Source organism: Pinus tabuliformis, chromosome 7, assembly GCF_031772625.1.
Source record: "Pinus tabuliformis cultivar Carrire ecotype Pingquan chromosome 7, CPIR1, whole genome shotgun sequence".
Taxonomy (NCBI): Eukaryota; Viridiplantae; Streptophyta; class Pinopsida; order Pinales; family Pinaceae; genus Pinus; species Pinus tabuliformis.
The window spans coordinates 263,126,506-263,141,079 of NC_142293.1; the positions used below are offsets into that span (position 1 = coordinate 263,126,506).

At 36.5% G+C, this 14,574-nt stretch overlaps 1 protein-coding gene across 2 annotated transcripts in view; it reads left to right on the plus strand.

Moving 5' to 3' along the window:
* Nucleotides 1-14,574, plus strand: part of LOC149246860 (alpha/beta-Hydrolases superfamily protein) — a 223,415-nt gene that overhangs the window by 67,056 nt on the left and 141,785 nt on the right. For both annotated transcript variants that reach the window (XM_089458047.1, XM_089458046.1), the window contains exons 3-7: nucleotides 1,151-1,242; nucleotides 1,419-1,537; nucleotides 2,579-2,714; nucleotides 2,842-2,893; nucleotides 3,812-3,912. In XM_089458047.1, the coding sequence (XP_089314173.1) occupies nucleotides 1,151-1,242; nucleotides 1,419-1,537; nucleotides 2,579-2,714; nucleotides 2,842-2,893; nucleotides 3,812-3,912 (500 nt within the window). The remainder of the gene's footprint in view (nucleotides 1-1,150; nucleotides 1,243-1,418; nucleotides 1,538-2,578; nucleotides 2,715-2,841; nucleotides 2,894-3,811; nucleotides 3,913-14,574) is intronic.

Below are 14,574 nucleotides of genomic sequence, written 5' to 3' on the forward strand. Positions count from 1 at the left end.
CAAAGGGGGAATATTCGTTCATTACAGACCCTCAAATAGCTTACCCAATTTTGCGACACAATATGATCTAGTAGACCAACTGACTTGTAATAAAATAATTTAGCCAATTAACTTAAATTATTCCCAAATCACTTTTATAGAAGACTCGACTAGAACACTAGGACTCACCTAAGACTTTGACGATAAATTTCACCCTAGCTTTGGGGTAAGGCTGGAGGGAAAAACTTTGCTGATCATTTGTGTTTAGAAACACAGATAATTAGTGAGACGAAAAACTTCTTAGGATGAAATTTGTTGCCAAAATAATAGGCTTACCTAGGTTGTTACATAAATACACGGTCTTACTAGCTTCACTTACATTACAAATTTGCAGAATGGGTTTATAGTGACTCAAAAAGCTGTTGGCTGAAAAAAATTGGCACAACTGCTTCTCTAGAACTTTGGCAAAATGTGTGCAACAGGGCCATTATCCCAAGACGGAACCAAGTAGGTACTGATTAAGATTTAATGAAGAGTCGATTTGATTGGCCATAATTTTTATGTGTCACATGTGATTGAGATCGGTTGTAAATTTGCTTCAGCTGAATACTTGTGTTAAGAACCAGTTATGCATTTATTCAGTAGATCTGTGATAAATCTGCTAGGAATTAATTGCCAGATGCTCGATTTAGAAAATTAACACAAAACTCCATCAATTTGATGAAAATCACGATATGGAATTTCATACAATGTGAGGTGTAACACCTCTCAATTCCCAACAGCTACAAAGATAAATGAGAAAAAAAAAAAAAACAAAATCAGCCTTTAAGAGGGCCAAAAATTCCCTTGCTGATTCTTCTCATTGTGGTGTGAGAAATCGGCAATTTTTCCCATTTTTTCAAAAAATTGAGATGCTTGAGGCCCTGAGTTTGTCAAAATTGGATTTTTTGCTATGATTTTTCATATTTGAGTTTGCATTGCAAAAATTTGCAATGTTGGCAATCTTTTGCTGATTTTTTCATCTATGTTTTTCTTCAAGCCTACCACACTCATTCTGTTTGCATTTTGTAAAGTTCCTGATTGATTCATTTTAGTTAGATGCTTTTGCTAGATGAGTCTTGATATTTTTAATTTTTTTGTTTTAAAGGATGCCATTTTTTATTTCCTGCAGGAAAAACTATGTCCTTGGATCCAAAAACAACGATTGAAGTCCCAGAAGACAGATTTGGACTATATTCTTGTGACATTCTGGACCCTGATCTGGTATTGATATTAATTTACAATCTTATTGTTTTTACTTCATTGTCGGTATTGTACACTCCATTGAACTTGAAATGCACATTCGATTCTTTAAATGATGTTTTCTTTGAAACATCTTAATTCTCTGAAATAAGGTGTCTCTAAGCAGGGGTTCATCGACTTGCATTTCATGATTGCAGATTATTCGGATGAATACTGTTTACTACTTCCACGACATGATAGGAAAAATGCTAGGTTGGGGATATCAAGAGGGTACTACTCTCTTTGGTTTTGGCTATGACTTTCGACAAAGTAACAGGTATAAGTTAGTGCTCAATGAAAAGAGTTAGAAATGTGATTTTCTAAATTATTGTAATAGATTTGAGATACTAGGTTGGGGATATTAAGAGGGTACTTGTCTCTTTGGTTTTGGCTACTACTTTTGTCGAAGTAGCAGGTATAAGTTAGTGCTCAATGGAGATAATTACAGATGTGATTTTCTAAATGATCATAATAGATTCAATGCTGTGCACTAAATGATCCTAAAACAAGAACTGTTGATATTCCATACCAAACAACTTATGATATTCCGCTTGTTTCTCTAACATTCCCCCATAGTGAAGTGACCACTTTCTCAGTATTATTTTGTGCATGTCATTGCCCTGCAATAGGCTACCTTTTTCCTCATTACTGCTTTTCTGGGTACCATTTCCCTTCAGGAACATATCTGTTCTGCATCTCTGCCATTGTGGCTGTTAACATCCTATAATGCTATAGTTATGTTTGCAGGTTCACCGTCCTTCATTTCTATTTAGTGTATTTTTCCACAATATTTCTTTTACAAAGGTCATCACCTTGTAACAGACTGTAGAAGATAGCTTATGAAACAATGCTGACCATTACCAACATAATCAATGATTTTAGTATCAGAACATTTAGATGGGTTCCATATCCAGATTCCATATGGTTGCTCTGAATTTGGTGGCAGCTAGAAATTATCATTATCCAAATTCCATATGGTTGCTCTCAATTTGGTGGCAGTTAGAAATGATCATTATCCAGATTCCATATGGTTGCTCTGAATTTGGTGGAAGCTAGAAATTGTTATTTCTCCTAGCTGGTTGATGAAATGACCAATATATTGCAATATACGGTTATCCTATTCGAAGCTCAATAGATAGCTATTCTATTTTCTTGTTAACATACTACTTTTTAACGAATAGAGCATTGTCTTGATAATACCATCTATAATTTTTTGCACACTATTAAATCTCTGAAGAAGCTTCTGATCTAGGTTAAAGGGGCGAAATACGAAAGCTATGATTATGACATTGATTTAACTTCCTGTATGTTTCTGCAGGCTTCAAGAAACAATGGATCGTTTAAGAGCAAAGTTAGAATTCATACATAAAGCCTCTGGAGGAAAGAAAGTAACCATCATAAGCCATTCAATGGGAGGTCTTCTAATCAAATGTTTTCTCTCACTCTACAATGAAGTAAGGATAACAATTTTGTTTTGCTATTGTCTGTACATTTTCCATTTTCATGTATTCCAAGTCGGATTGTATTGAGGTGATATATTACTGAACATTTATATAATCAAAATGCAATTCTTTCTTCCAGGTATTTGAGAAGTATGTGAACACATGGATAGCCATTGCTGCACCGTTTGAAGGTATAACCCAGAATCTGTATAGGATGATATTTTGTGGTCTAATTGCTATCAAATTGATAGCCAGGTGTGACCTGTTTGTATTGAAAAGTTAGGACAACAAATGTTTGGATGTATGGACCTTACTCTTATTGTATTTGGTAGAGGGGATCATTAAATCTGGCACTATTGGGAGTCGGTGGCTAGTCATCTGTTATAAATGCCCAGCATTAGGCACTCTAGCTCACAAAGATTTTAAAGATATTCAATTGGGGAAAGGATAAAGAGCCTTTTACTTCCATTAGATAGGCCTATGATTTCTTTTGGTTCTAGTAGAGGAATGCTTTGAAGCACTATTTTCAGAGTCCGGATAAAATCGTACTTGCAGTGCTACGAAGGTATTAGGAGGAGTATACTGTCGTAGACAAGTTTTTGACGTCTAAAAACTATCAGATTTCTTATTCTAGGAGCTGCTATCAATTTGTTCAATATCTGGAAGTATTACTTGACGCTTGTCCAAGCTTAGTCGTCGTTAATGTGTATGTAACAAGCCATAATGATTTTTATCATCATGGCATAATTTCTGCTTCTTGGATCATATTTTGGAAATCATCTTGTTCATCTGTTTCTTCTGTTAAGATTAGCTTTCTAGAATCTAACCTTAATCTGTGGGTAAGAAAATCACAAGTACTTTTCATTGCAGTATACTTGCTGTGTTTTGTAACCCTTTGTCATTTTTTCTGCTGTATATTATTATTTTTAATCTTGGAATTTTTTTCCTACAAGAATCTAGGCAGTACTCTTATAGATTATATTTGCAAGAAAAGTGAACAGATTTGTTCCATTTATGTTTTGCATATTTTGAAATTTTAACTAGTCATGTTTCTGAAATATGGAAGTTTATTTTTAGTATGTTCTAAGGGTTTTTGGTTGTGGTCACAGGTGCACCTGGATTTATAATGGACGTTCTTTTGAATGGAGTTGCATTTGTAGAAGGATGGCAACAAGATCTTTTCATTTCTAAGTGGAGCATGCATCAACTGGTATCCATTTCTCTGTTCACAGGATACTGCCCATGTTTTATTTTGCTTATTATTTCCCTGATAGAAAAAAGGAGCTTATATTTATTAATGTAAAAGTTCAAAATCTATATAATAGAAAAGTTCTATACCTTGGAACCATCATTGTCTTCTGCAAAGTCTAAACTCTTTACCTGAATAAATCAGCATATCTGTACGACAAATCTACACCACATGATACTCAAAGCATTAGGGCTGGCCTGAGATTGGCTTCGTTCTGTATGCATTCTTCTGAGACAGGAGTTTTTAAAATTTATATGACATAACCACAAAGCTATCACGGCCACATGCTATTAAGGTTATACAGGGCCCAAAACAGGTCAGAGACGTAAGAAAACTTATCATAGGCCAAAAATCTAAGCATGATAAGATATGATATAATTATATCTATGTCCGACAAATGACCACAAAAGTAGGTCAATGGGACTGAAGAGTACAGCTAGTATGAATAAAATGTGGGTGTGCAAGCAAAACTTTTAGAAATGTTGAAAACAATATAAAGAAAGAAACATACATAGGTATAGCATCAGAACATATTATATAAATGCTAAGTTGCACGATATGGAGAAATGGGTACAAGTTTCTGAAATGGGTATGGGTACAAAACATGACCCCCCCAAATTTTGGAAACAGGGAAGCACTATATATATGTGTGTGTGTGTGTGCGTTAGGACCTTTAAGAAATGTTATGTGCAATCATAAATCGTACATGATACATTATTACATTATGATTACATTGTCCAATGTCATTGCATAAACTATAAGTCTATCAATTATACATACTAACATCACATTTATCATGAATGATCACATAATGAAAGTAGTAATATCCAAAAACAGCCTTGATAAGTGAGGTTTATTATAAATATATATTCAAAATCAACCTTTATATATGAGGTTGCAAGTACAATGCTACATCAACAAGTATCAAACTGTGGACAATGAACACACAGAAATAAAACACGAGCTCAATCTAGTAAACAATAAAGACTAATAGTCTTCAATCTTTATCCTCGTCAAAAATAGAAGAAGAAGCATGCTCAACAGTGGATGGTGGAGTGGAAGAAGATGATGGGCGAGAGTCTTTTTATAACTTGCGAGAGACATCTAGAAACATCCACACATTATTTTAATCGCCAAATAAAAAAGTTAAAAGGAAAAAAATTAAGAAAAGCGTAAAAAAACAAGTTTTGCCAGAAATACGGCTGTATGGGCTTGAAATGCGTTTTAGCCTTGTGAAACTCACTCGTACATCCTAAAATGCGTTTTAGGCCTGTACCAAATGCGTTTCAGCTTTTCGTTTCTGTTTTCGGGCTGAAACATCCCCCTGGCCAGTGTTCCCTGCAACAAAGTATAAATGTATAAAACCGTGACAAAGGTATGATGTTACAAAGTATGAAGTGAGTTTGGACAACTCAAGTACCTTTCGAGAGAGAGAGATTGGTTGATGAGGCCGATGATGTCAAGATCTCTTGAGTTTGATGACCAAGGGCAAAGGGGGTGAACGGGGCACTAACTCACTATCAAAATCCTCTGGAACCATCGGGGGTGTTGTCGCGCGGATTGACACGACAACGCTCAGACCGGGGGCTGTCACTCTGATCTCCGATCCCTCCGTTTAAGCCTGTCTCCCGCGGCTAAGGGGGGTAGACCCTACGAGGTGAAGGAGACCAACTGTCAACCAGTTGGTTTGGGAGACACGAAATGCTGAAATGATTTTGTTAATTTGGCGGACCAGTGCCTTACGAGATTGATTTTTTGAACGATTACTTGCTAAATGATGTAAGAATATAGACTATAAGCAGCAATCATTTATCATCGAACTCGAGCAGGGCTTAAATATCCAGTAAAACCACAAAATTCCTGCAATGATCAAATCTCAAATAATGATACCCGGCAACTAAAAAGAAATAAATGCTTCAATCAATCACACAGTTATTGACCAGATACCATATTCAACTGATCCTCAAAGCGTGCAGACTTTCTTAAATCTCAGAATGAAAATACAATATAATGATTTCCCGAGAAAAAACCACTGAAACTGACAAAACTAATTTTCCACGAAATTTTAATATTTTTTTTAAATTTTTTTTAATTTTTTATTTATTTATTTATTTTTTTTTTATTCTTTTATTTTTCAATATTATAAAAATGAAAATTTAAAATCTAAAATCTAAAAATTTAAAATCTATTCTAAAACTAAACTATAAAAAATTAAACTAAACCCAAAAAAAAAAACCTTTTTTATTTTATTTTTTATATTATAAAAATCTAAAAAAGACAAAATCTAAAAAAAAAACTAAAATCTAACAATTATAAAAATTTAAAATAAAAATTAAACCTAAAACTTAAACAAAATAAATGATATTCAAACTAATCTAAACGAATCATAAAACTTCGACTATGTAAAAACTATTCTAAAAATCCAAAATTTATTAAAAGATTTTTTATAAACATTTTAAACTTAAGTTCAATGCCCAAAGTTTTCAAATACGTTGAAATCCCTTCGACAATTTTGTGAATGGTAACGATACTTCAAGGGTTTACCTGCGATGAAAAACGGAAACGCAGATTCGGTTTACCTGCTGAGCGGCGAACATAATGCTTACCTGTACAATCGAACCCACGCACTATTCCAGTTAAATGTCACGTTTTTTTTTTTGCAGGCCTGCGTTAAAATAGAAATCCGACCCCGACAGAGAACGATTGAAATGAAAAATGGAAATTCGATAGCACAGTTTGACGGCGGTAGGAGAAAAAAATCGATTTGGAACTTACCTGGACGCAGGCGCAGTGATTTGAAAAAAATTGAATCGATTTTACCTGTTCGGCTTTCTGAAATTTGATTCTCTGAGCGTGATTTACCTGGACAATGGATAGCAGATGGTGGTGGCGTTGAATCAATTTTGCTGATACGATGAAACTGACCAGCGTAACCCCTCAGCCACAATGCCAATTTGTTTTAGTAGTTTGATACGTGATGAAATCGCAGGTGGGAGGGTGGCGTATGGAGAAACGACTTTGCTGAATGAAGCTTTCAAACGGATGGTGACCACGATGCAGCAGTGAGGGTTTATGCAGGTCGGTTGACAAATGATTTGTCTGCAAAATGTTGGACCCAGATCTTAAAAATCACTGATGCTTAGAACCCTTGGATAGCTGGGACAGAGGTCCTGCAAGAATAAATTTTCCTCCAGATCCATGTAATCCTGCGAATGGTAAACAAAGAACCCGGCAGCTATACGCAAAGATTTAAAGTAAAACCCTTAAAAATTAACCTAAAATCACAAAAAAAATTGCAGTAAACAAAATCAAAACCCTAGATCCAGCAAAAGAATTACAGATATGGCCCCTTGACAGCCTGATTCAGCAAATAATAACAGGAATATTTAGAATATCATGTAATGTTTCAGAAATCTCTCATATAAACCAGAAAAGAAACTCTTAATGATTAATCCAGGGCCAAAATCAGCTAGGCTCTGCAAAGAAAAGCCTGTGGGAGTCGGCTGGTTCAGCCTAGAACTTCCCCAAACGCCCACCAATATTCTTCACCTAAAGGTTTCCTGCACATCTCAAGCAACCATCAATAAAGAGAGCAAGAATGCTGCTAGATCTCAGGAAATAATGGAAATACCTGCCATTATTTCAGAAACCCTAACAACACTCAAACCCTAGCGGGTGAACAAGATACCTGTGCTCACAATACTCTGAAAACAAGCTATTATTAATGGCTGAAAACTGAAATATGCAGAAAAATAAGCATCTCACAGCAATTCCAGAGAGTAACACCAGCAAGATTTGGACCCCAAAGTCTTCTTTTATTAACCAGAAATCAGATTACAAGAGAGCTTTCTCAGTATTGACTCACAGATCGAATGAATCTGAAATGACCACCTAAGACTCTATATAAAGGAAATGATTCCAACGGCTAGTTCGAATGATCCATGTAGAAATGATCTCGACCGTTGATGAGGATCAAGACATCTCTTGATCTCATCCGTCGATTTATTCAATTAATTTTTTATTATTATTTTTTAAATTTTTAAAAAAATTTCTTTTTAAATTTTTTTTATTATTTATTATTTTATTATTATTTTTTAAATTTTTAAATTTTTTAAATTTTTTATTATTTATTATTTTATTTCATTTTTTTAAATTTTTTAATATTTTAATATTTTATTATTTTATTTCATTTTTTAAATGGATCATCGAACTAAACCTTTGGAAACATCACCTAGGACTTAGGACTCATGAGGGGATTTAAAACAAATTTCGACCCTCAAGACACATTACATCATGACTTTTACAACTTACATCTCAAGGGGACAAGCCCACTTAACACAGACCCTCATAAATCACCCAGTTCTGCGACACAACTATAATCTAGCAGATTAACACACTAGGATTCTCCTAAAGTTCTAATGACAAAATCCATCCCGGCTTTGGGGTCAGGTTTGAAGGAAAACTCTGCCGATCCATGGATCGGTGAGACGAAAAACCTTCCGGGACATAGATTATCATAGAAAGTTAGGTCCACCTAGGCAATTTTACATACATGACTCTGATCTGCTTAGATTATTTACAATTCATACATGCAGACTGGGTTTACAATTGAAATGATCAAGTTGCTGATGATTGTAGGCTGGCACGGACACGTCGTTCAGGTGCTACCCCTTTCTGCCAAGAAAAGAGGGTGTACTGCATGGGAAGTTGACCAGTAGTGGTCAACATCTGGCCCTACTTGGGGACACGTTGCTGCTCTGTAGGAATGTGAGAATCCAGAATCCGCATCCATGCAACACACAACAAAATATAAGTAGCGTCCGTCCAAAATCATCATATATACATTAAGCACAGGAAAGATAAAAGCTCTTCATTTATTAACTAACTAATAACATGAAAAGTAAATCTAATCCTAAAAAACAGAAGTAAAATGCTGAAAAGACAAGGAGTAGGGATAGAAATACAATACAGAAGATGCCCCATGGCATCAGATATCATCTCTGAAGAACAGCTTGAGCATTTGGCCGTTCACTGGTAGATCAAGTGGTTCGCCATCCAATCTGCTCAAGTAGAATGAGTTTGGCCCGGCTATATCTCTAATGATGTATGGTCCCAGCCACAAACTATCAAACTTCTAATGTTTTCTCGGCTTTTCATTTTTGCGATCCCATAGCAAAACCATATCTCCAACCTGCAAAGATCTAGATCGAGAGCATTTATCAAAGCTTTTCTTAATATTAGATTGATTTTTACATATAGCCTCAAAAGCTGTCCGACGAGCCTCATCTAATTCCACAATCTGATCTATCCTATTCTGAACAACATCTTTATTAGTGGAAAAATTTTGGAGAAGCTGATAGGCTGGCAATTTTAGGTGCACAGGTAAGGTAACATCCAAGCCATAAACTAATTCAAAGGGAGATTTACCCGTAGACTTCTTCTTAGTAATTCTGTCTGCCCACAAAGCATACTTGATTTTACTGTCCCAAGACTTCTTGTTATCTCCTACTATCTTCTTGATAATGGTTATGAGATTTTTATTACTTGATTCAGCCAAACCATTACCCTGAGGATAGTAATTCGACGAATGAGATAAGACAATGCCATATTTGAAGCAAAAAGATGTAAACTCTGAAGAACTAAAAGCCTTGGCATTGTCCGTAGTGATCTTAGCGGGGACACCAAATCTAGTAATGATGTTATTCTCAATGAAATCCATAATCACCTTTTCAGTGGCATTCTTAGCAGGAATGGCTTCGACCCATTTAGTGAAATAATCGGTAGCGGTCAAAATCCAAGAGTAGCCATTGCTAGAATTTTCATGGAACTTCCCTATGAAGTCCAGACCCCAATGCTGAAAAGGTGCCTCTACGCTAACAGGTTGTAGAGGAAGGGCAGCAAGCTTCTGCTTCCCAGTGAACAGTTGACAGGCTTGACACGTTCTAACATACTTGTGCACATCAGAAAAAATCGAAGGCCAATAATAGCCAGCTCTCAGGATTTTGTGGGCGGTAGTTCTAGCGGCATAATGACCACCACAAAATCCTGAATGAAATTCGGAGATTAATCTTTTGGACTCAACATCGTCAACACACCTAAGTTCTATGCCCTCAAGATTTCTCCATCCAAGGCCATCCTTCATAAGGCAGTACTTAGTGGCTTTTAGTCTAAGAGCCCTTCTCTTATGAGCGACTAAATGGTTAGGACATGCAAGATTTGTCAAATAGTAGACTATGTCCTTATACCATTCATGCTCTGCTAATCTTCTCAATTCTGGCGAAGATAGCTCGTCAAGGCAAAACAAACCAAGAGTCTTTTCATTACTTTCTGTTAACATTTGAGCTAAACCTTGGCCTTTGATCAGCTTGGTGGGTCTAATTTCTAAATCATACTCTTGTATCTTAGTAACCCACCTAGCACGAGTCCCTAAGCAATCAGTTTGAGTTAATATGTCCTTAACAACAGAATGCGGGACGTAAGCAATGATCTTAGAATAACCCACATAAGTTTTAAAATGCTTAAGAGACTTGACCAGGGCATAAGCCTGCTTTTCCATGGTATTGTACTTCAACTCAGAGTTTTGAAGTGCTCTACTCATGAAAGCAATAGGCTGCTCGTGACCATCTTTATTCTTTTGAAGCAAAACACCGGCGATGGTATCTTCAGAAGCGAAAGAAAAAATCATGAAATCCTTGGAGTAGTCAGGACTAACCAAGACAGGAGCTTTTGCAATAGCGGACTTGATTTCTTGGAAAGCCTTTTTGCCCTCTTCTTGCCAGACAAATTTTGCATCTTTCTTCAGAAGACTTTGAATGGGCTTAGCTATTTCTGCATAATTTGGGATGAATCTTCTAATAAAATTTATCTTTCCAAGGAAAGACTGAAGGGATTTAAGATTATGCGGGAGAGGAATCTTTTGAATTGCTTCAACTCGTTCGGGATCGATTTTGATTCCTTCCTTAGAAATGATATGACCGAGTAATTTCCCTTCTGTTACCCCAAAAACAGACTTAGCCAGATTCAAAGAAATTCCATATTCTCTACATCTATCGAAAACTTGCCTAAGATGATCTATATGACTGATGCCATCTTTAGAGAAAACAGTAAGATCATCCTGATAGATTTCGATAATTTTCCCGATTAACCCTTTGAAGGCATAATCCATGGCCCTCTGGAAAGTAGCCCCAACATTTGTTAACCCAAATGGCATTCTGATGTATTCAAAAGTACCCCATGGTGTTGTAAATGTGGTCTTGTGTCGATCTTCCTTTTTAACCCAAACTTGATTATACCCAGAAAAGCCATCTAGCAATGACATCATTCCAGACCCAGTTACTCTTTGCAACAAAGTTTCCATGTTTGGCAAAGGGTAATTATCCTTTTTGCATTCTAGATTAAGGTTTCTAAAATCGACACAAAGTCTTATTGTACCGTTCTTTTTCCTAACAATCATCAAATTCGAACACCATGTCGAATGCCTAGTTTGAGCAATGATCCCTGCTGAAAGCATCTTTGCAAGCTCTTTCTGGACCAAGGGGGCTAATTTCGGATTAATTTGCCTAAGTTTCTGCCGAAAGGGTTTAGCATTTTCGTCCTTTAAGGGAATAGTATGCTCCATAACATCTTCCCTATAACCTTTTAATTCATCATAGGAAAAAGCTAAAACATCTCTATATTCATGAAGTAAATCAGTTAACTTTTTCCTTTCCTCCAAACTAGTACCTTTACCAATTTTAACTATTTTCGGATTTTCAGAAGTACCAATGTTGATTTCGAGGTACTCGCCTGGGTCCAACTTGTTTTCTTCTCTCAGCTTCGTAGCATCATGCCGATCAAAATGTTGCTCTAAGGCAACTACATTTCTGGGAGTAGGATTTATGATATGTCTATGATCTAAAGAACCATCCTCGCCAGAAACTATCCAGAAATCCTCAAACTCCTCCAAACTGTTGAGAAAACGAATGACTTGCTTTTCGTCGTTAAAAACTTGCCAATGCTCCGAGTTATCTGGGACAGATGGTCTAAATATTACTTCCATTTTGATTTTATCGTTAATTAACTCATCAGATAACTGGAAAGTTGTGGCAGCTACAGCAAGTTCATCCGCCAAACTATTTTGTTCTCGAGGGATTGCTTCAAGGTTAAGGGCATCGAAGTGCTCCATAGTATCCCACACAGCATTTCGATAGTTTCTTAATCTCTGATTTCTACATGTGAATTTGTTTTTAAGTTGCATGATAACCAGATCGGAATCCCCCTTGATGCTAAGCAATTTAATCCTCAAAGCTTTGGCCAATTCAAGACCCAACAATATAGCTTCGTACTCAGCGACATTGTTGGTTGCTTCAAATTCTAAACGATAGGCAAACTTGAATATATGACCAAGGGGAGATTTAAGCACTACTCCCGCACCTTTACCATGACTAGAGGACGCACCATCGAAGTACATATACCAGACGTTATCCTTAAGATCCTTAATCTCATCATCGGGAGGAATTATGAAATTGGACATGATAGAGTAGTTCCCGATGTCAGATTGTTCTCTAATTATTTCGTTATGAGGCTTCTTAGGATTTTCAACATGAAATTTCCTCTCGGGCTCTCTATTTAGCCTAACAAAACCATCACCGCTAGGAGAAGGAATCATAGCATATGACCAATTCATCTGAATGCTTCCTCCTAGATCAGAGGCCCACTTTCTAGATAACAGCATACCCCAAGCATCAGGTACATCAACGACAACGATATCCATAACAACCATGATGTCCGGGTAAACTGAAAGGTGAACTTGTAAATCCTTGATTAAACCATGTACTTCGATTTTCTTAGAATCCATAGCACATATATTATAGTAGGTCTAGAAACTCTTAAGTTAAGCTGTTCCATGACCCTTTTAGTCATAACGCAAGCAGATGCGCCTGAATCCAACATGCACTTATTCAATTTATACCCGTTGACTAATAAGGTGATAAAGAAGGGTTGATGATCTTTGTTATCAGCATCTACGCTTTGCAGATAAATAGGAGCATCATGATAGTCAACCTCGCGAATCTTCTGCTGAGAAGTGTTGACTTGAGGACCCTGAATTGCCTTTAGTAACTTGTCTTTTTGGGAAGGGATCTTAGCAATCTCAGATACAGGAACCCAGATTTTTGCATTGTTAAACCAACTTCCCAAATCAACGTCTATTCCAAAGTTTATGCCAGGGTTTAAAGTTCGAGGAAGAATTTGATTCCCGCTCTGATCTTTATCCCTTCTTTGGTATGTCAAACCCCTATCTCTAGCAATTTCTAAAATTTTCTCAGGAGAGGGTTTCTCACCATATAACCTAGCCAAAATGTCATCTTCATTTTCAAGGTTATTAATACTAAAAGCAGATGAAGGATCCATAACATCATAGCTCCTTTCCTTAATCTCTATCCAATCATTCATGGGCACAGGAAACTTGCTCCCTACTACGTTTATTTGCTCACCTGTCCCAAGCATTCCATTATCCAAGAGTCTTCTGATAATGAGACAAGAGGACTCTTCGTGAAAAGCATCACAAGCACGACAGTAAGGAGGAGCATCATCTACCAGATTAGTAAGCGGGTTAGGGGGTCTCTGCTCACTAGATTGACCCCTTCTTTGCCAATTATTATTTTTGTTATTATTATTTCGAGGCTGAAAATTTTGCGATTGCGTTCTTTCCATCTGAATCAATCTATTCTGCAAAGTGTTTATCTCCTTATTATGATTAATTTCCATAGTTTCAATTTTTTGAAGCAATTTAAGAACAAGCTCACTTTCTGGCTCTTGGACTGCTTTTCCCTTAGGTTCCTTTAGTTTCGTAGCAGCCCTATCAAAACCTGGGATTTCAGACTTCCCAGAAGCTGCCTTATCCTTTTCAAGTTCTACAGCTAAGGCTTGGCAATCTCGATAATCAGTAAGTTTAGCACGCCTTAACTCATAAGATGGTTCAGGACCGAAGGCATCAATGTAAAAATCTTGGAGAGTTTTATCTGTAGGTTTATAGTCCTGAGGTAATTCTCTAATAATACCATTAAACCTTCTATTAAATTCTTCAACAGTTTCATCCTCTCTCTTTTTTATCAGAGTAAGAGCTCTTACAAGATGTCTTCCCTCTCTTTTATCTCCATATTTTTCTCTAAATGAATTAATGATTGATTGTAAAGAGTTAAATGAATTTGGAGGTTTTTCTGTAAACCAGTCATAAGCATCACCTGCTAGAGTCAAGATAAAAAGAGTCATCCTGACATCTTCATGATCAAAATCAGGAGATCTAGCATACTTAGCCATCCATATATTGAAATCTCGTAAGTGGGAATTAACAGTAATGGCATTATCTCCTTGAAAATTAGGCAATTTGTCTATCCCAACAGATGGAATAGCATTGGGGGATCCAGGAATGTTAGAAAAATCACAAGGGGCATACAAACTCATGGTGCTGCGCCTAACTTGACCTTTAAAGAGCAAATGAATATCGGAAAGGGCTTCTTGTCCAAGATTTGCAAGGAGTGTACGAGAAGCAAGTTTGTGTGATCGCACCCTGTAAACCTTTTCAGGATCAGGAGTGGGGTTGCACAGACTGCTTGGATGTCTTTTAGTGTACACTCTTGCAGA